This window comes from Bicyclus anynana, chromosome 1 (assembly GCF_947172395.1).
Source record: "Bicyclus anynana chromosome 1, ilBicAnyn1.1, whole genome shotgun sequence".
NCBI lineage: Eukaryota > Metazoa > Arthropoda > Insecta > Lepidoptera > Nymphalidae > Bicyclus > Bicyclus anynana.
The window spans coordinates 16,619,860-16,643,462 of NC_069083.1; the positions used below are offsets into that span (position 1 = coordinate 16,619,860).

The 23,603-nt window shown below is 34.0% G+C and overlaps 3 protein-coding genes across 3 annotated transcripts in view; all 3 read left to right on the forward strand.

The window, feature by feature from the left end:
- Window positions 1-5,556: 5,556 nt before the first annotated feature.
- LOC112051024 (uncharacterized) overlaps window positions 5,557-23,603 on the forward strand; it is a 70,600-nt gene continuing 52,553 nt past the window's right edge. Inside the window, exon 1 of the mRNA XM_024089484.2 lies at window positions 5,557-5,644. The gene's annotated coding sequence lies outside the window, so the exon portion shown is untranslated. The remainder of the gene's footprint in view (window positions 5,645-23,603) is intronic.
- On the forward strand, window positions 12,126-12,779 carry LOC128198153 (uncharacterized). The gene has a single exon (XM_052882016.1). The coding sequence runs from the start codon at window positions 12,126-12,128 to the stop codon at window positions 12,777-12,779; it is 654 nt and encodes a 217-aa protein (XP_052737976.1).
- LOC128198238 (uncharacterized) lies at window positions 13,189-14,776 on the forward strand (the record flags this gene model as incomplete). Its single annotated transcript, XM_052882518.1, is given in 1 exon segment — window positions 13,189-14,776. A coding segment is annotated over 1 exon segment (1,588 nt), but the record flags the coding sequence as incomplete, so codon positions are not given.

Here is a 23,603-nt window from a genome sequence, read left to right on the forward strand (position 1 = left end):
AACAATTTTAGAAATACTCAACCAGCACATCATATCCGGATAAGGTGGGTTAGTTAACAGGTAAAGAATATGTATTTCCAAAACTTGACGGCTTGAAACATAAGATACCTCAGGAGGATTACAACATTTCAAAATAAAACCCTTGTATTTCTGCATTACGCTCTCGAGCCACAAGTGCAATTAATTTTTTCCCCTATTATTTTCTAACGATTTCGGAAAGCTATCCGATTTGTAGAGATACATATTTCGAGCATATCTCTCTCTGTCGCACACTAAATCGAGTGACTTTCAATTTTCGTGTCTAAAAACCTAGTAAATTATACTAGTATAATGTAAGAGACAGTTGGAAATTGCACAGTTAAATGCAATTCATTATAAAACCATATGCGCGTACCGCCGCACATGCGACGCGGTAACCGTTTAAAATGTATGCAAATAGCTGATAGAGTGCACGAACACCGCACAGAAGAGCGAATTAGTGTGCGGTCGGCATAGTGTAGGAACCGTTTCTTATGCATAGTTACAAATTGCGAGTCTCACAACATAAATTATCTTTCAAATTCATCTAATCGCCTCTAAGTTAACCTTCTATACTTATAATGAATCTATAGAGAGGTCAATTCTGTACATGAAATATACAAATACAAAATAACTATCAGGGGATGAGTGATTAGTGATCGATACTGATGCCAAAAATGCAAACAGTAAAATGCTCAAAAAATGTCTGTCTGTATGTTCGTTATAGAAACAAAAACTACCGACGGATTTTAACGAAACTTGGTACAATTATTCTTCATACTTCTAGGCAGGTTATAGTATACTTTTCATCACGCTACGATCAATCGGAGCAGACCAGTAAAGGGAAATGTTAGGAAAACAGGAGAAGTTACTCCATTTTTACAGCGATACTAATGTAAGAGATGCATTAAAGAGGTCTAAGGGCGGACGAAGTCGCAGGCGTCCGCTAGTTATTAATAATAAATTTACTCAAAATTAGTGAATTGGCCAACTTGTCACAACAAACAGACAAACTGGACGTTTCAAAGTGCCTCAAAATAAATAAATTTTAAATTTTTCGAGAAAATGCCACATGAACAGGATTAACGTACTCTGAGGGCTCAGATGTAAATCAACACCAATTTTATAAAGTACTAGCAGACGCCGCGCGGTTTCACCCGCGTGATCCCCTTTCCCGTAAGAATACGGGAATAAAATATAGCACTCGGGGATAGTGTAGCTTCCCAAGAGTGAAATTATTTTCCAAATCGGTTTAATAGTTCCAGAGCCTATGCAAAACATACAAACAAACAATCAAATCTTTCCTCTTTATATACTATATTAAATTGTATAGTATAGATTAGAAGTAATAAAATTTAAACCTAGGACTCCAGCCAGGATCGTGTAGGTATCTAGGCCTCATAGGCTAACCACTGATTCACCGAGGCATTTAAGACAACATTATTATCGTCGAATATCTGTACGGGCGTCTAGTTGTTATTATTGTCCCCTGTTGGGACCACAATTATTATCTTGGAATGATGATGAATAACCAAATAGAAGCGGCTCCTAATTAATCTCACGCAAACAAAGGACGCCCCTAATTTCTGTTAGCAATTAATTATAATAAAAGAAAAAAGATTTGTCGTAATGATTAAGTAAATCTTTATCTCACAAAAATATTTTCATGTAATATAACGCCAAGATGAGTACATATTGCTTGCAGTGTAAAGTCATCGGATTTTATAAAGCTTCTAACCTAAAGGTACTGTTACACCTGCTCTAAAATAGCATGCCAAAAACGTGCTATTAAATATGCTCCATACGAGCATTTTTATCATCAGTTTACATTTGCTCGCAATAAGCATGCTATTTTTAAGTATGCTCCTGAATAAGCTTGCTCAACGCAAACATTCCAATCACACATGCTAATTTGTATCTATCGCTCTCTGTCTATAGTATTGTATTAGACAGGAAGAAATGAAGGTGAATAGAATACAGCAATGCTGATCGACTAGCATATTCAATAAGCAAACCTGTTCAGACGCCCTAAAACCACGCCCCATAAATAATAAATCGCACAACTGTTGATTCTTGAGCAAGCTCGAAATAAGCATGCTCATTATTAACAATGTTGCGATACACATGCTAATAAGTAGCAACTGCTCAATAGTAGCATGCTTTCGTGCTTGAAATGAGCATGTTAAAAATGCAAAATTAGTAAAACGTCCCACGTAGGTATGACACTAATATTATAAAAGTGTATGTGTGTGTAAGCATGTATGTTTGTTCCTCCTTTACGCTGCGGTTACTGAAGCGATTTGGCTGGAATTTGGTACGCAAGTAGATTTTACTCTGGATTAATACATACGCTACTTTTCATCCCGGAAAAATCCATGGTTCCCGCGGGATTTGTGAAAAACTAAATTCTACGCGGACGAAGTTGCGAGCGTCTCCTAATTCTTAATAATATTGAAAGTTTGTAGGCACCCTACGAAGTCTGTAATCGGCATTCAAGATAATTAAAGTAAGAGACAAGTCAAAGCCAAACGGCGCGGGAAATTGCTGACGATTAGGTGCAATCAATCTGAACACTTGCTTTGACTGAGTCGAAGACAGATCGGCAGCTCGTGAAACTGATTGAGTTTGCATTTTTTGTTCCTTGCTCGAGCTTTATTCACAAAGGACAATACTACAGATATGTCAATAAACTTTATTGTCAGAGGGCAATGTATTATTTTATAGATTTAACTAGTTTACTACCTATAGACACCAAAAGGAATCTAACTTCCTGATTTTTTAATTAAAAGTAAAAAAAATATTTATTTCGCGAAAAATCAATCGAAAAATGTTTTAGCTCCTACCTCACTTAGATCAGAATGTTGGTTCAATTGTTTTTTATACCCCATATCTGGATATCTATTAAATGGACTAAACATAATATGCTTCGCAACAATTTCATTATATTATGTTTTATTAAGAATATAGTTAGCCAATAGTTTTATTAAAGATACCAATAGCTAATAATAAAAACAAAACAAAATTGTAACAAAAATTATTAAAAAAAAAGATTTTTTAATAAATGACGAAGTTATGAGGTAACAAACATTAAAAAAAAACATACTCGTTGAATTGAGAACCTCCTCCTTTTTTTGAAGTCGGTTAAAAATAGATCACTCTGAAACTACTGAATTCAAATGAAACTTGGCACGATTTGAGTTCATACTCGTATTACGAAGAATTATTTTTATTATGAAAATAAAAATAGAAGGATGTGAAATAGGGGTTGATAAACAAGTTGTACAGAATAAACGCAAGAATTGATGACAATGACAAGAAATATTGCAATTCCAAATGAAATAATATACTTAAGTATCGAAAGAAGAATAGTATCCGGGCACAGAGTTGGAGGGAATAAAAATAAAGTAAACAATAACATAAATTTCTATGGAAATCGGAGTTGCAGACAAGCAAATAATGTCTTTCGAAGAAAAAGTTTTCATTCAATACAATGTGCTCTTACTTTAATAAGCTTAAGTTGAAGGCAAAGTTGGCGAAAAAATATGAAATCGGTACCTATTTAAAAAATATTTTGAAAGCAGTATTTGATAACTATCGTAGTTATCAAATATTACTTTCATTCTAGAATACTTAGGCTCTTATTTATTTGTTATAAGTATAAATAATATTCTAACACGTGTATAAATATAATAATGATCGAGTCTTCGGATGCGAACTACATGTAAAAACAACCAGTGGTCAAGGGTCTAGACTTTCCTAGTCACATTCATGTCCTTCAAAACAATAAATTAATATCTATAATAGAGTTCTCAGTTTGTATTTAATTTTCCCTTATAATAATCAATACTAATTATTGACATAACTCTTCAAAAAAGTTTTATTATAATTAATTAATAATATTTCTGTATGAATTAGCCAATCTGCAAATAATATATCATAAGCATTGACCGTCCTATAATGCATTTGAAGTCCGAACATGTCCGCATAAAGTTTCCCGTCCAGTTACGTCCACGTACGTTTCACGTTACAGGACGTTGAAATCGAACCTTCCGTTCTCGACGTAAATTCCTTTTTACGTCTATTTATATTCCGTATTCCGTACAGTTGTAAAAGGGATGCAGGTACGGGAGATCCGGGCGTGCGACTTCGGCCATCCGGCACGGGTAGTATCTTCCTTCCCCCCAATCTCTCCCCTTCATTATAACCGGCCGGGTCGCAGGGGCGCGGGGCGGGCGGCAGTGTTGCCTGTCACAAGGGTATTTTTCGTCCGGCTCGTGAGGTAATGAAACACGCTATTAATGTCTTCATAAAGGAAGTCCTTTATTACGGTTCATAAAATATGACGGATTCAGGGACAAAAATTCATTGTTTTAAAAAATATCTCTAACGACCACCAATTCATAAATCGGTTCTACAGAGAAATGTGACTGCAAAGAAATTTTGGGTTGTAATTTAAGGTGTTTTTCAATAGTTCAATGTTAATTTTAAAAACATTTAAAAAATATATTTTGTTGTAAATAACATGTAAGTGAATGATTTTTCGATATCGGTTTATTTTATCTTTCCAAAAAATTTTTCCTGGAATTTCATATAACATTGGATATTGTAATACCATTATTTTATTTATTCTTTGATGCATTGTATCTCATAGCTTGGTTTTGTATTGAAGCGATAATTATTCAAAACCCGACCCAACAATTATCGGCTTAATACTCGGTGTACTCACGGAGTTAAGCTTTAGCATTTCTATGTTCTGTGAGTGTTCTAGTACTCGAAGTAGCCGTATGATTGCTAGGCAAGGACAACACCTTTTACAAGTACATATCTGTTACTATTTTGATGGAAATCCTTAAGAACTTGTGGACGAACTGCCAGAGGCGTGACTGTACCGTGGTACCATTAGTTGGGACCCCAGAAAATCGCCACGACTTTTTTTACCATAAAATTACCACCGAGTTCACGGTCCCTCGGGCATGCATCTAGAGAAGGGTCCATGGCCCACTCCCAATCCTGTGACCCTATAGTAACGCCACTGACCTCTATCTCGTAAGTAATGTTTAATTTAATAGTAAGAAAAAAAACTAAGCCTACGTCGCAAGAATAAAAACCACGACCTCAAGATTTGTTTACCTTATTAGCCGATAAACGTCCACAGCTGGACATAGGCCTCTTGCATGGACCTCCAAGCACAACGATCTCGAGCCGCCAGCATCCAGCGGCTCTCTGCAACCCGCTTGATATCCTCGATCCACCTAGTGGGGGATCGACCAACACTGCGCTCTTCGAACTATGTGGCCTGCCCATTGCTTCAGCTTCGCGATTGCTGAGCTATGTCAGTGACTTTGGTTCGTCTGCGGATCTCCTCATTCCTGATTCGATTACGCACTCCAAGCATCGCTCGCTCCATCGCCCGCTGAGTGACTTTGAGCCTTCTAATAATAGTTTACCTAACATTATCAAAAATATAATTACCGCCCTTTTAAAAATGGGATGTGTGCGAGTTTGTCCTGGCAACCCTGTTTCTCAGGCTGCTGGGCGCGTCCTAGCGGGTCGCGTCACGGCGTCAGTCCGCGCGAAGCGGCGCGGTGGCTTAGAGCTCCGCAGTGTCCCAGCCGGCCGCCCTAAGGTACGCGGCATATCTGTTGCGCACAACAATGTTTATGTTAACGCCTACACTACTTTCGTCTTCCCTAGTCTTTGTTGTCTATGCGTAGTTTTTCGCGCGCTTTCGCTTTACAGTACCTTTGTTGTGGATTTTCTTTTGCTGTATACGAGTCTTTAGAATTAAGTTATCGAAATTATCGATTGATAATAAATTATTCTTTATTAAAATTTTAAAAATAATGAATTTAGATTTTAATATTGAAACAAAATTTGTTTCTACATTTTTGTGTATTCAATAAAAATAATACTTAACAAAGACTTTCTTTTTTGATTTATCAAAAATGTATTGAAATCATATTTTATTATAAAAATGTTACTTTTGGAGTTAACAGTTGAATATTATCGATTGATAATATTTTCTGTTAGATATTAATATATTTTTTTAAAAGTATACTGCTATATACCAACGATTTATTAGGTCGGTATAATAATTTAATATAGGTGTAAATACTTATGTATTATCATGTATAACATAACGGAAAAATTACAATGAAATGAAAACATATTCATTTGTTATGTTACCGATTTCTTGAGGAAATTAAAAAAAGTTTGCCGAGGGTTTCTTTTTAGACTGGTCATGATTATAACTCTCATAGCTTTCATGTCAGATTTACGACATTATTTTTACAGTAAAACTAATTTTACTTATGAATAAATACAAAATAAACTATCAGATGTTCGTTGAATAAATTCATTGTGAAAAAAAATCTTTGTTTTTAATAAGTAGCTTCGATGTATTTCTTTGTTCCGGCGCAAAACTGAACGGTATCTTTAGGACATTTTGAAATTGCATTGAAAAACCCTTTACGGATTTTTCACTAGAGAAAATATTTTTGGGTTTTATTACATACTTATTGTTAACTCAAGTTATTCTTTATGTACTAGTATATCTTATAGTATATACCTTTGAACTTCTCTCCCGTTAAGTTGAGTATTATAGTTTTATAATAGAAAGACATCAAATTAATGGCATTAATTTGGGCGGAAAATTAAATGGAAATGAAAAAATTTGAAAAAGGATAATAAGGCATATTTTCAAGGATGACTAATTTATTTACTTTTCATTTATTTCTTTTTAATATTACATCTGATACATTAATTTATATAGGTATTATTGTAAGAATAGTTAGTACAAAAATGTCACCGTGGATTATTCCGCGAGTCTCTTCTAGTACATATTACATAAATAATATTTGCTAGAACGTCTATTTAGAAATTTTGAAAAGTCATTTCAGTCAAAATGGTACGACTATTAGCCTAAATTACCTAATAAGGATAACATAACAATTAATTTAACTTAAGTGCGTAGGGACATGTATAACAGTTGTTTAAGCACGATTTATGTCATGAATTGAGTTACCCTTTATTAGCACTTAAGTTTCATTTACTTGTTGTTATTAATTTAAATTGTTATACAGTTATTATTTTAATAACTAAACAGTTTACAGGATTTGACGAAATGATTTTTTTAATGTTTTAGTTTTGTGACATTTCTAAATTTTAGGGTAGTTTTCCGTCGTTCTTCCGTTTTTTTCAACGTTTTATAACCCTTCAAATTATCGTTAAATTTGATTTAAAAACTTCCAATTAATAGGTGCAAACTTTAAATTATTGAATGATCATAACTACAATTAGATTCATTATACAAAATGAAATCCGCATTGTAGGACTTGTAATTAATTCCCAATTATGTGAGCTGTATTATTGTACCTATACCGCCCTATCTAGGCTTTGCATTTACTTCGAAAGACTCCTCTTTGACCCTCCGGTCATGTACAAAGAACATAGCTATCGTTTCTTTAAATAAATAATATTCCAGAAATAAAGATCAACCTATTGCAATATTTTTTAAAAATAATATATACATATACGCATAACAATAACAGAATATAAAAACCTTGGGCCATGGAGGCCAAAAAATTTTACCGACTCATTTCACCGCGGCTAGTTGCCTAGACTGGTGACAGAAGGGCTGGGTCACTTTTTCCGCAAAAGATCAGCCTGGCTGTCCAGTGCGGAAATGCAGCCAGTATTCTTGCCACTATTCCATGATGGGCATGACTTGTATAGTTTTTTTACTTTATTAGGATATGTCAGCTTAAGTTCTATATTGTATTATTAGTCTATAAAAAAAACGCAGAATTTAAATTTTATTTTTGTTATTTTTGTATGCGCTTAGAATATATTACAATAATAATAATTGGTATCGTCGTACGTACGAGTTCATTTAATGTATGTTTTGCGTCCTTTGGACGTTTTATTCCCAGCTCTGTTGAATATTTAAAGCGAAGTGAGACGTGCGTTGCTAAAGAATTCTATTTTATTGTGCTCGTATGAAGTAGATATATCTGACATCGAACATTGGGTACAACATTCTATTAAGTTAATTTAAATTCTCGTGTAAGAGATCTGTATTATGGGAAACATAATACCTATATTACTTGGAAGCAATGATATTAAATACTGTTGCATGAAAAATGAGCTCCAAAAAAAAAATACACAACTCAACGTTAGTTGTGGTCAACAACGTCATTTAAACAAATAATACATAAATATCGTTTACAACGTCGAGTTGTGTGTTCAGAGAGTGTAAAAACTATATATACTTAAATATTTAATGGAATTAAAGACAAAATTGTGCATGTGAGCGCTCAAGGTAAGCCTATTATTCGAATCACTTTTTGCGGTGATTTAGTAGGGACTTAACCAATCTAGAGTATAAAATTATTATCATTGCTTGGAAGAGTGTTGGCGAGAAAATTCGGCTGCATACTTGTGACTACCTTTTTATTCACACGCCCTTCTGGCGTCCGTATTTCCTGCCACCTAGAATATGAACACATTTAAGGCAAGTGTGAATAGGCGTCTTCTAGGCAAGCGCTCCAACTTAGACCGCATTACATACTGTTTTCCATCAGGCTTAATTGTAGTTCAGCCAATTTATTAAAAAAGAAATTTAAAATGTGATGTCATCAAGTCTAATTTAATGTCCAAGTCCTGCTCAATTTAGTAATACAACTTGACATAATTAACTTCAGGTTTTCACTAATCCCACGGTAATCATCTTTCCGGGATAAAAAGTGATCTGTGTTAATCCAGGGTATATCATATATCTAACTCCAATCTATATTTAAGCCAGCGTTTCGTTAGACGTGTTGTGAAGGAATACAAACATTCACACAAGATTGCGTCTTAATAATATTTCTGTGATAATATTCGTCTGAGGCTATTTATGTTTGTTATTTTATCGTGTCAGGTTTACCTAAATCTGGTTCAATGGGCAAGAAATAACAAACGATGTTATTTAGCGTTCATTAAGCCGCATTTCAGCCAGTTCAGCCCACCTGGGCTATATCGTGGCTATATCCGATGAGTTTGTGGGAGAAACAATAACAATGAATTCTAATTAGACGACTTCCCTTTCGCGATTGGAAATTGTTAAAGATTCAAATTGAATGCTTTTGTAACGTATATATTACCTCTACGGTGGAGGATTTCGTCTGATTGCAAAAGTTTATTCATTTATTTAGATTTCTATGGATCCCTTAAAATTATATTCAAATCCTCAGAATAGAAGCCTCAGAGGTTTACGATAAAATGGACAGATTCAATTCAAGTCATAGGCTCTATTTCTGCTCGCTAGACTATTTTCGTATTCATAGTCAGGGATCCGTAGAGCATTTTGTACAACTGATTGCTAACAAGTTAATTTTTCGTGAGTAGCTTCATCTCGATGAGACGATCAACTTTTTTGTTTACGAATATTCTTGATTCTGGTAGCTAACTGAGTTACCAGGAAATAAAAATTTCTGAGCGTCGGAACGAGATAATGTACCACGTCTGTAGGACATTGTGGCTGTTGTTAACTATTAATTAATCAACAAGAAAAAGAAAATCTGGTTAGTAAGAACTTTTAATAAACTACCCTCCTCCTTACTTGTATCTATGACGGGGTTATTGATACAAGTATTGATTACAGAGATAATCAGTTGTAATACAAAATCTAGGAAACTACGAACTAGATAAAAGGCAATACAGTTAAATTAAACATAAAATAAGCTTTCATTTGACATAATTAGTCGACTAAATAACTGATGAAGGTCTATAAATAACGTTACCTAACCCCAAAGTTGCAGTGTGAAAGCAGGCATCATTTACTTTTCCAATTATTTTGGGTATATTCAATTAACTAGTGTAGTATTTTTTTTAATTAACCAATGAGGGAAGGTATGAGGGTTAAATAAATAAAAAAATATCATTTAATACCGCAATTAACTAGGCAACCTATGTGCAATGTGTCAATCTATCATTCATTTCTTATCCCAATTAAATAACAGATGACGGTATATATTTCTTATGCCGGATCTCGCACTGTCGACATTGTCGTTGATGTAAATAAATAGTATGAGGCATTAGGCAGCATCTGGCTTTTAACACTCGACCCGAAATGGAAAAGGGTTGTATTGGCAGGGAGGCTTTTACGGCTCTTACTCGACGCGTACTACATGAAGTACGTAACATCATCAATTTAATCACTTTGTTAATGATTTAACACTATTTTCTTATGGACGTCTAGACTAGAAGCCGCGAACAGATACCTAGTTAAGCCTACATCTTTATTGGTTCTTATCAATTATTATAAAGTTGGGCCAGCGATTTATTTCTTCCACATTTTTTACTAGCGGACGCCCACGACTTCGTCTGGGTGGAATTTAGTTTTACACAAATCTCTTGGGAACCATGGATTTTTCCGGGATAAAAAATTGCCTATGCTATAATATATCTCAATACCAAATTTCAGATAATTCGGTTTAGTAGTAGAGACGTGAAAGAGTAACAAACATTCATATCATTAAAATCATCAGTTTTCGGAAATTTTGGGAAACCATAGATTTTTTTGGGATAAAAAGCCTATGTGTTGATCCAGAGTAAAATCTATTTCCATTCCAAATTTCAGCAAAATCGCGTCAGTAGTAGCGGCGTAAAAGAGTAACAAACATCCAAACATACATACAAACTTTCGCGTTTATAATATTAGTATATAAATTTTTTTTATTCATTTCTTATGACGTATCAGAAATAGTAGCAGAAATAGTAGCAGAGATATACCTACTGTTTAGTAAAATGATCTATTGAGCAGGAATGACAGATTATTACAATTTATGGCGTGCTCTTTGGAGCACAGAGATGAACATAGAACAGTTAATAGAATGTTTTATAGACTATAATTTCTCTTTAGGCTCTCCCAAGCTTAAAATTGAGAAATATGAATTTTAGCCTATTAAGTTCCATAAATAATCTAGTTATTATCCTCTACAATTTGCTCAAGGAAATTAAGCAAGTTAAATAAGATAATAATTTTAATAATAAAAAAGTGACACTAGCTTCACGGTATAAAGGGGGTAAACTAAACATCCAAAAGATATGGGTTCGATCCTCGTCCATTCGAACTATTACCAGTTTTCACAGCAATGACTATGTTGTTTTTCGAAATAATAATAATAATTGATATATTGGTCATATTTAATGCAAATACTGAAATAATATTTCTTTTAAAACATAAGTATTAATATCAACATGTGCCTGGATTGTTTTATGTATATTTCTTAGTGTATTTGTTTGTTTCGATATAATTTTTACGAGCAATTTAATTTTCTCTTCAACCAAAATCGACAATTGCATTGAGAATTTTATTTCTACGGTACGGTTACGTTAAAGGGGAGGCTAATAGGGTAATTTCATTCATTTTTTTATTATCCAATTATCTTGGTCCGTTTTTAACTGCTCTGAACTAAAAATATTTTAAAAACATCTTTTTTGCCGAGTTTGATAATGTTGAAAACAGTTAAACGGAACTTCCTGGGTTCATAATATCTTAGTGTTGAGAAAAACTAGGATTTCAAATTTTCTAAATTAGCTCATGTTTGGTCGGCTGGCTTCGGCCATGACTTGTTAAATCACCATATACCAAGCGATTCAGTGCACCGGTACGACAGAAACCTTTTAGGTGTAAAAATAAAATTCTCATCAACTTTATTAGCCCATTTGATCATCACTCGAGGCATTGAGCCGCATCGGACGTGTGCGTAGACGTAATATTGTTTGTGCATTTAAATTTTAACTTTTCATAATATTTATATGAAAAACACGTGTAAAGTGCTAGTGATTGTGTATTTTGGATATTTATTGAAGATTTTACAATTGGAGAATAAAAAACAGAGGTACTTATCTATAACAGTACTTTATTTATTATAATAAATACCATGTCACACTCACAACCTGATCTTTCTAAAATAAACGATGTCGAAGGGTCCCTCGTTACTCTTAGAAAAAGAAAACAAAGAGATTGTTGTGATATGCTCACGGAATTAAACATTTTTCGTAAAGAAATAACTACCCTTCTTGATCGTCATCTCACATTGGTGCGCGAAGACATATCGACGATGAGAAATGAGATCGCGGAATTAAAAGTAAATTTAACAGAGGTTAAAACAGAAAACAACACTATTAAAGAAAAAATTCAGCTGATAGAAAAAGATTTTATTGACTTGGAAAAGAATAATAAGTTGTTAACTGAAAAATTACTACACAAAGAACAACAAGACCGTCGAAACAACATAGAAATCACGGGAATTCCTTTTAAGAAAGGTGAAAATCTTCTCAGCATTTTTAATTTATTGGCTACCAAGGTTGGGTTTACACCCTCATCTTCGGATGTTGACTGCATCCATCGGGTCAGGCGATATCCTCGTGAAGGAAGACCAGGCGATAGCACTCGTAATGAAGACGCTCAACCACAAAATATTATTGTTAAATTTACACAGCATAATCGTAAGAATGCTATGATAGCTGCAGTTCGCGCGCGCCGAGGTCTTACAACAGCTGATGTGGGTATCGACGGCGCAGCCAAACCAATTTTTATAAACGACCACCTTGCACCACACAATAAAATGCTATATGGACGTGCTCGTAAGGCCGGTCGTGAATTGGGATATAAATACATATGGCTTAGTGACTGCAAGATATTCCTTCGAAAGAGTGACGCGTCTAAAGCAATTTTAATATCTTCCGAAAGTGATCTAATTAAAATAAAGTGACGCGCGTACAACCATTCCTTATTTGATTATTCTATGTATCAAAATCTCTATACTAATGTTAACAGTATAATATTAGTGTTATATGTCACACAACATCGAGGTCTAATATTGACATTTCTAAAATATAACAATTCGTTATATGTTAAAATAGCATATTGCATAGGTATTATAAGGTATCTGCTCATTATATACCTAATATATTGTGTTCTAATATGTATTTGCTTAATATTTCGCAATTATTTTAGCTTTATTAATAATTGTCTTATAACTTATCAAAAATATCTAATAAGTCAAAGTAACGCAACAGTTGCAACTTATTACCTCTTTTTTAAAAAATATAAAACATGGCGCATTAGTGCCTTGTCAATAAAGTGTATTCACGCTTTTCATTTTGTTGTAATCGTAAGAAATGGATACAGTTAAGCCTTTATCTATTTATTATCAAAACGTAAGGGGCTTACGAACCAAATCTCATGACTTCCTAAGTAATATTTTAAATTGTGACTACGATATAATCTGCATCACGGAATCCTGGCTGAATGATAGTTTTTATAGTTCAGAATTTTTCGATAATAGATTTGAAGTATTTAGATGCGATCGCGATCCACTCGCGAGCGGCAGTGCTCGCGGGGGGGGAGTTATAGTCGCCGTACGCCGCTCGCTACAGCCCAGTGAGCAATCGGGCTGGCGCGCGCCGCCGCCCGCAGACGAGGTATGGGTGAGCGTGCCGCTGCGCGCGCGTGAGCTGCACATAGGATGCACTTATATACCTCACGGTAACCATCATCAGCATTTACTCACTTCTTTTTACGATAGATCTTGTGATATTATTCACGCTCATACCAACGATGTGTTTTTAATAATAGGAGACTTCAATGTCACTCACGCAGAATGGTACTATGATGATAATACAAATAGTATGAACATTAAGCCAACTAATGAACTTTTTACATCGCTAACTAGTGATTTTATGAATCTCTCACTTCTATCCCAATTTAGTTCCGAGCTTAACATTAATAACAGATTGTTAGACTTGGTTTTTTGCAACGAGACTTGCACCGTGACCTCATGTTTGCATCCACTCGTGTCTGAAGATAGTCATCATAAATCCCTTGACATAGAAATATCTTTAAACAAAAAAGAGACACTAAAAAGTAACACTTTTATTAAAAAAATGTTCTATAAATCTGACTTTGATAACATAAATCTATGTTTAAATTCAATAGATTGGGACAAAACTTTCTCGACTTTATGTGCTGTTGAATCCAGAGTTAACTATTTCTATGAAATTCTGTATGACCTTATTAATAAATATGTACCGCAACGCGTTGTCAGAGACTCATACAAGTACCCTCCTTGGTATACCCGTTCACTTATTAAGGTTAGCAATGAAAAACGAAAATATCATGGAAAATGGAAAACATATGGCAACCACATAGATTATATACAATTCTCTTATCTTCGACGAAGATTTAGGAAAATGGAACGTGATTGTTATAATACCTATAATATTATTTCGGAGGATAGGATAAGATATAATCCAAATTTTTTCTGGTCTTACGTAAAATCTAAATATAATAATAGTGACATACCAGAAAAAATGATTTTTGACAGTAAAATTTATACACACGGTAATGACATTTGCACAGCATTCAACACATACTTTCATTCTGTTTTCATACCACAAACAAATAATTGTCATTCCAACACTACACTTCCTGTGCACTGTGACTATGCACCCATTGTTGACATTAATTCTATTAACCTTAACGATGATATTATATTAAAGGAGCTTAAATCTGTTAATATTCGTAAAAGCGCAGGCTATGACAACATACATCCCATATTAATCTCTAGGTGCGCTACTGCACTATTGAAACCTATTTCTTATATTTTTCGAGCTTCTATAGAATCCGGTATATTCCCCAATATTTGGAAACAAGCTCTTATTACTCCTATACCTAAAAATACACAAAAACACCTTATCACTCAATATAGACCGATTTCTAAATTATGTATTTTTGGTAAACTTCTCGAGAAAATAGTTTCAAGTCAACTATCCTCAGCTATTCGGAATAACGTTAACGAAAATCAACATGGTTTTATAAAGTCTCGTGGTGTTGAAAGTAACCTAATTATGTTTACAGATTTTTTATCTCGGTCGATGGATAAAAACATCCAGGTAGATGCCGTGTATACAGACTTTTCCAAAGCTTTCGATAAAATTAACCATGATTTACTTTTAGAAAAGCTTTGGAAATTAGGAGTTCACGGTAATCTGCTCAGATGGATTGAATCTTATATTAAAAATCGTAGTCAAGCTGTTAGTCTGAAAGGTTTTCGCTCAAAATTTTTATTAGTTCCTTCGGGCGTTCCACAAGGCTCCCATTTAGGCCCAGTGCTCTTCTCATTATACATAAACGACATAGGAGACTACCTAGTTAATAGTGATTATCTGCTATATGCTGACGATACAAAACTATATAGAGCTGTAACATGTATTGCTGATTGTCAGAAGTTACAGGAAGACCTCTATAATCTATTAGATTATTGTGCACGTAATCAGCTTTTTCTAAATTCTGATAAATGTAGTATTATATCTTTTACTAGAAAAAAATATCCTTTGAAATTTAATTATAAACTTTGTAATAACACTCTTATGCGTGTAAACCAGATTCGTGACTTAGGTGTATTCTTAGATGATAAACTTACATTTAACTTACATATAGATAAAATAATACAACGATCATTCAGAAATTTGGGCTTCATTAACCGAACTACTAAACCATTTAGTAAATCGATCACTTTAAAAATATTGTACTTTGCATTTGTTCGTTCAACACTAGACTTTTGTTGCATAGTTTGGAGCCCATTCTACAAATTTCATATTGATCGTATCGAAAAAGTTCAACGTAAGTTTATTAGAACCTTAAACTTTCGTTTTAACTTCCATTGTGATTCCTATGAAAATTCCTTAAAGCATCATCGTATTTTAAGCTTATTTAATCGACGAAAGCAATTTGATATCACATTCTTATATAAAGTAATGAACGGCATGATCGATTGTCCCGGGTTACTATCTAAAATTAATTTTTCATACCGATTTAAACTTCCTAGTCGCCCCAACCGTAAATTTAATTTATTTTCACCTCCCTACTTTTATAAAAAATATACACGCAACTGTTGCGTTTCTCGAGCTATGAGATTATATAATGTTGAATTTTCTCATTTAGACCTAAGTTTTAGTTCTTTAGATGTAATTAAAAAAGCATGTTTTAAAAAATATCAATAATAATACTTCGATTATAACTTCTGTACCTACTCACTATTTCCGATGTTCAAACTCTTTTTTATATTTATAAGTACTTTTTCGGCAATGTATTGTCTATTTTGATTGTATTTTCTTATAATTAGTAATATTGTTTTGTAATGACTGTTTTTGCCAAAATAAATAAAAATAAAAATAAAAAAAATAAATAAAAAAAATTGAATGGGTTACTACATAGCCAGCTTATATGGGAGAGGGTTTTTGGAGCTTTGACCATGCAGCTCAACTAATGCAGTCAACGGGCACTATATTGCTAGCCACTCACCATCCGATAACCTCTGCAGAGCTAACGGCTTGACATCCGATAAAACTGATCGTATGTTGATTGCGATCGGCATGATGTCATGCACATCACCATCAGTTTTATTGGCTGTCAAGCCTTTAGCGTTGTAGGCATGTGAACTTACTTGATCGTCTGTGACTGACATTAACTTAAATAAATAAATAGTTTGTACTTCTTCCGACTACTCTTACTTATCGTATCTTCACTTAAAATCTTCAAATTAAATAAACAGGAACGTACCTATTAAACCAAAACCTATCATTATTTTGAAGGAGGCGTTAATTTGGGCTGTTTTTGGTTACATACTGTATTTTACCAGAATAGATAATGTTCGTTCGTCTGGAATGAGGAACCTTAATTAACGTTTAATTAGAAATTCCAACTTAAATAGTAATTAATCTGTCCATTAATGTAAACATTAATTAATTATAGGAACCTGTAGCAAAGCCTTGAAACTGTCGTTGAGGGTTTACTGAAATACTCTTTATTTTTTCACAGAATTTTATAATACGGAACTGATGAGGTCACCAAACGAATTTGAGCCTTAGGTAATAAGATTACAGTATATAGTTCTTGATTAAAAAGTTCGTTGGAATAGGATTTACCTAGGACTATTTTAGTTCTGTTAAATAAAAATTATACACCTACCCTACCCCTAAACCACTACCCTACCCCTACCCCTACCTTACTCGTACCCTAAAAAAACCATCCTAGGACTTCAACGAACATTTAAAAAAAAGAATAGGTCAAACTGCTCCAGGCGTTGTTGAGTTATGCGCTTACCAACGCATTTTGCGATTCATTTTTATTTGTAGATAAGAATACTGTTTGTTATAATAATTATAAAATAAGATTAGGAATTTTATATCATAGCAAACTAATGTAATGTATGAACGAGCATTAGATTCCGTAACCCAGTTACTAACGTTTAAGCCTGTTAGACGCTCCATCAGCTCGAGGCCGCATCAATTAGGCTCTAAAAGCTTACGAATTTGATATTTGAACATGTTTGTTAAACTGATCTTTAATGAACTCTCTGTCGCAGTTGGAACGATAATACTGTACAACCCACAAGATTTTCATATTTATACTAGTAAATGCCGAGCGGTGTCACCCGTGTGGTTCCCGTTCAAGTTTCTTTCTCGATAAATTCAACCTTTCTCGATAAATAGGCTATTTAACACTGAAAGAATTTTTCAAATCGGACCAGTAGTTCCTGAGATTAGCGCGTTCGAACAAACAAACTCTTTAGCTTTATAATATTAGTATAGATTTATAGTGCGCACAAGTCTCCTCTTTTCAATACGAAACAACGTAGTTTTGCCTTTTCTTTCTTTCCCTACTCTACTAGTACTACCACAGAACAGCGAGACCCTGTGAAGGATTTATTTATACACTTTGTTCGTACACCACAAAACTAAGAAACAATTAATATATCAAACAAATAAGTATGTCGTTCCTAGGTTGGTATTGCATCAAACTTTTAGCTGAATATCAATATTTTATTAATACTTAATACTTAAAAAACCTTGCTATATTTAATTGACAATACTTATATTGAGAATTTTATAGTGAGTGATTTAGAAATGATATCATCACGTGCAATGGCACGCACTGGTATAAAAAAATGTTGTGGGCATTTCTAAAACAAATAAACAGTCACATAGCCCGTTTCAAAAGATCCCTCTATCCATTTCCACAAACATAGCAACAGCAAACTTCATGCATGACTTCCTTCATCGAATGAGAATAATAAATCGTACTCGCTGCTTTACTTCAGCTAAGGGTTTATTGAGATATAATTCATACCATTTTCAATTTCAATTTTCCAGTCCGGTGAATTGCCTCTATGGGCAAAATCTGATTAATTTTAATAAGTCTTCATTTATTCGTTTAAGGATTTCAAATCAAATAATAATAATCAACTTATGCTTATATAACTGCCTCGTTGTTCCAGTTAGTCTATGTGTTTTTTGATCACGAGGACCTGGGTTCGAGTCCTAGGTCGAGGTAATTGTTACTGATTTTTGTTTTCTAATAAATCAGTTAAAATTTCTAGATTTCACGTTAAATTGTATATCACGGTCATAATCCTCCGGCGGTTTGACAGCCTCCGTGGGGCTGTGCGGTGGATCTATAAAAACGGAAGTCCTGGGTTCAATTCGCGGCAGGGCTGGTTGAGCTTTTCTTAATTGGTCCAGGTCTGGCTGGTAAGAGGCTTCGGCCGCGGCTAGTTATCACCCTACCGGTTTCGATACGATGTCGTGTACAAACCGAAAGAGATGTGGATTTTCATCCTCCTCCTAAGCTCGCTTCTATCTTAGAGTGCATCATCATTTACCATCAGCTGAGATTGTAGTCCCTTATTCTGTACTAGTTAGCTTGTACAGAATAAAATAAAATCGCTGGCGTTTGTAATTTACTCAACACAAAAAAAAATCTAATCTTCAATCAAAATTTTCATACATCCAATGTTGAAAAACGTACGCCCACAAGCTAACCTAAGCTAGCTAGGTACTGCTACAGTAAGCTATGTAATCTCTCACTTAAATGAGAGTCGAGAGGCTTTACTCCGAAGTGTTCCGGCATTAAGCGGCTTTTACCTTTTTGTGTGCGATATATTTTGGTTTTCGGACTGGGTTAGATTGATTTAAAAATTACATTATTTATTTTTGTAAATAAAACTTACATTCTTTAAAAAAACCATCACAAATATTCATACATAATAACTATTTTTTAGTTTCGTAAATACCTACCTACTCGTAATATCTCAAAACCAAAAATATGCTCAAAAAACGATTTAAGCATATATTTGGTTTTTAATTTTTCAACAAATCTTTTAAACTATTCGGAAAACCTGCGCAAAAATAGACTAAACATTTATGTAGGTACCTATGTAGGTAATTTTATATGTAAACGTTGATTTTATTGGGTGTTAAGATGTTCACCGGGACAACAAATCTATAAGCCAAAGCATTTTCTTAAACTAAAACTTGAAAAATACTTGACTAGTTAAATTTGTTTTAGTTCAGGTTTTGGAATGTTTGAATGTGTTTGGAATCTATGGTAAATCGAATTTCGGAAAATTGTTTTGCTAAATCAAGCAACTATTTAAATATGTAACTATATAAGTTATTTAAAAAAAATTTGAATGGTGAAAAATAAGATGGGCTCGCGTTTGACCATGATCTCACTTGATGGTAGAGTAAGTGTATGGTCCAAGTTGGGACAAGAGTATGGTGCAAGTCTAGAAGTTGTATAATCATTAATCACTCTTGTTTTATTCTATCAGGTGAGATTGTAGTCAAGGGCTAACTTGTAAAGAATAAAAAAAAAGAAACAAAAAGTGTGTGTCAGCTCCGACGCATGGATAGAGTTTATTCTCTCAGATCGATTGTCTAAATAGGTGTATGTTGCCCTGCAGCATACACTATGTACGTCTCAATAACAACGTCTGAAAAGTGAAAGGTGCGCAGAATAGGTTGCGCACAAAAACGTAACGCTGTCATTCGTTCATCGAATTTTACTGCTTATATTTTTTTCATACCGGGGGCTATATATGAAAAATTATTAGATTCTTAAGGAGTAAACTCCAATAAACTCCAGAAAGAAAAAAAAACATAATTTGAAAATCAATAAACCCTATTTTATTATTTCCTATTGCAGGTTAGCTCTTTAAAAACTTTTAAACTTTATTTTAACTAAAATATAATGCAGTTTTCTTAGCTGCTACGAAGACAAAAGCCTTTCTTCCAGAACAATCCATTGTCTGAAGCTGTTCAAGCTAATTAACGTTTCAACTTGCTTACACTTTTTGTTATTTCTGCATTGACGCGAAGTTCCGCCTGCATTTTCCCCACCGACCGAAGTGTTATGTTTAGTTAATTAATAACTAATGATATTGATAGATAAAATACATTAATTAGAGACTACTAGCCACTCAATTATCACAGTTTGCAAAAAGACGTTACACAAATACTGACAGCGGGTATTTTTAGTCACTGCGACAAATCACTATTACGAATGACGTAATAGTGATTGAACAAGTACAAAAGTATCAAAATACTTGGACCTTGCTCACGAGATTACCGCCATGTGGAATGTTGAGTCAACTATTATTGTTCCGATAGTTGCTTCAGTCAATGGTCTTATAGCGAAAAGCTTCGACCAACACCTTAAGAAGCTTTCGCTTTACTGCTGGATCAAGAGTCGGATACAAAAGGCAGTGATTCTTGAGACGGCGCGTATTGTGAGGAAGTTCCTCACTCTGGAGTCCTGACCACCGGTTGCTTGGGCACTCAAATGTCCCCAAGTGTTTTGTATTTTATATTTATATTGACATTGTTAAAAATAAAAAAAAAAGAACTAATAAATAAATGAGAGAAAAATTATTGAACTAAAAAAATAAATAAGATTGACCGTGTTCTTCATTCAAATACTCTGGGAATTTAACAAAGGTTGTAACTCAATAAACTTGTTCATGCTAAAGTAGTCTCTATTACATTCAAAATAAGGTTTTAAGTCGATTGGGGAGTAGGCGCTTAGGCGCCGCTCGGAGCTCGAGTACAAGTGACCGTGACGTAAGCGGCGGCGCCGAAGCGTCGCGCTAGAAATCAAGGAGCTAGTATAGTATTTTGCAGGGACGTGCACTTCATAGCCGCAAAAAAGCAAGCCTACCCTGAGGTCTTAATACAAACGTATGTTGTACCATAGAATACATAGTTGGACAAGGAATTTTCCAATTTTACCTTATAGTGCATACCCTAGGTTAAAAAGGCATGCCACTAGTCTTTTGGTTCAAAGAAAAGAGAGAGTTCAAAACTAAACAGTTTTTCGGGAGTTTTGAATTTTTTAGTGACCTACGGGGCCAGGTCATCAGGCATTTGAGAAGGTAATCTAGACCTTTAGATTACTTAATCCACCATTCAACCAAATGTCAATCTTAGTTAAAATGAAAAATTATTTTTTTACCACTTTGTAATGATCACTATAAGATATTGATGATAATGACAGATGTTTATGATGATATTGGAGGCACTGGAGTGTAACATCACCCAACTCCCTATTACTATTGACATTTTCTTGAAAGGAAAAATCCAATATTTCATAGCCCGAGCCGATATTATCAGAAGACTATTTATGGAATGATTCGATATTTTCGTAGCTATTTTGATTAAGAAAAACTATCTAAGCTAGGTGGCTATTACTCTTTAAAGATGTATAAAAAAGGTCAGCGAAAGCATATATACCCACTAGCTGATAGCCGCGACTTTGTCCGCGTAAAATAAAGTTTAAGCATTTGTGTAAATCTACCATCATAATCACATCAAAACCATCAAATTTTCGCAAATCTTGCAAAAACTATCTATTTTACGGGATTAAATGTAGCCTATATGTCAATTTGTCTTCGTTTTTTCAAACAAAATTGGTTCAGTAGTAGCGGCGTTAAAGTTTCCAGTTTTCTCACAGATGAAGACACAGACATCTATTAGTTGTATTTAAATAAAGGTACTATAGAATGAAATTACATGGATGATTAGTTACGATAGGCAAGGCTGGCCAATGTGACCGAAAATCGGTCAGGAGGTCATCATTACTTAGCTAGGTCAATAGTTTTCATATTTTCCTCATTAAGTTTTAATCAATTCAACACACGTAGGTGGTTAAGGGTTAAAGTTTCCAGTTTTCTCACAGATAAAGACACAGGCATCTATTAGTTGTATTTAAATAAAGGTATTATAGAATGAAATTACATGGATGATTATTAACGATAGGTAAGGCTGGTCAATGTGGCCGAAAATCGGTCAGGAGGTCATTATTACTTAGATAGGTCAATAGTTTTCATATTTTCCTCATTACGGTTTAATCAATTCGTTTGTTTTATTATTTCGCGTTTGAAGGCGTGTCATAATTCGTAGCGTTGTTTCGGCGGTGTTTTGTTTGTATCTCGACTTATTGGTGCCGCCCTTTGTCGGCTTTTCGGCAATTACAGGCCAAACGCGCTCCGCTGAAGTATCTTGATTATTGTTTGAAGTTGAACGTTCCTGAATAAAAACACTTATTGTATTTTTTTTACGAAAACGAAAAGTTACGATTGAGTACTCGTTCGTTTGCTTAGACCCATTGTTTTGAATCGAGAAGCTCATTTTATTTATTGTAATTGGATATTAAAAATAAATTATTTACATTTTATGTTCCATATTATAATGTATGTGGGTATGTATGTTTGTTATTCTATTACTTGTACCATATTTTTTATTGGATTAGGCCATAGATGTACCCTTTAATGTCAAAGATCAGAGTTTTTGCAATATAAAAAAACAAAATCATCTATGTCCATCAGTATTATAAAATACTGATGGACATAGATGATTATGTTTTTTATATAGTATGAGTAGCTACTATTCATATAATGATTCGAAAAAATAATCGTTAAATTATTTGAAAATGTTACGTAGAGAGAGAAAGATCTAAAATTCAATTAAAGTTGAAAGCCCGAATTTATAAATACGCAGTTGTTTCTTTTTAAAATTTTGACAATTATTTTCATTTTAGATTGATAGTAATCCTTCTGAATATTGGGTAATTAAAATATCATTTTTATTTAATTTTGTTACAATGAATATGACTTAAATAAAACAGAGATGTTGGTTGTATCAGAATTTTCTTAAAATTTTGTACAAAATAATTCGCAGCAGTGATAGTCGTAATCTTGTGACTCAATGGCGTATCAGCACGTTTGAGTTATTACTTTCAGTGAATTCCTCACAAGATATTGTTACATACGAGGCAATAAAACAACGGGTCGCCTTCGGCCTGCGAATAACTGCGCTGTCGGTTGTAATTACGGCACTAAGCGTTTCATTCCTTAACAAGCACCGCCTCGGGGGAAATTCTTTCAGAGAACAACTATCGCATAATTGCGTTACGAGTGTGCAGGTAGTAATTTTGTACTGATTGGTTTTAATACTTGGTTTTGATAGTTGGTTTTAATAGTTGGTTGCAACACTTGGTTTTAATATTTGGTTGTAATACTTGGTTATGATACTTGGTTTTAATATTTGGTTTTGCTATTACTCAGGAACTCCACAATATTCCTCCTAATCCTTAGTTAGTGGTTCCTACCGCAGAATAGTAAGAAGCCGCTGGTGCCATATCCAAATTTCAAATATGGCGCTAAGTAGTAGGCAGTATAGGTTTATTATATGCTTTA

Coding starts and splice junctions, on each gene's coding strand:
- LOC128198153 (XM_052882016.1), top strand. CDS start 12,126: ATGAGAAATGAGATCGCGGAATTAAAAGTAAATTTAACAGAGGTTAAA.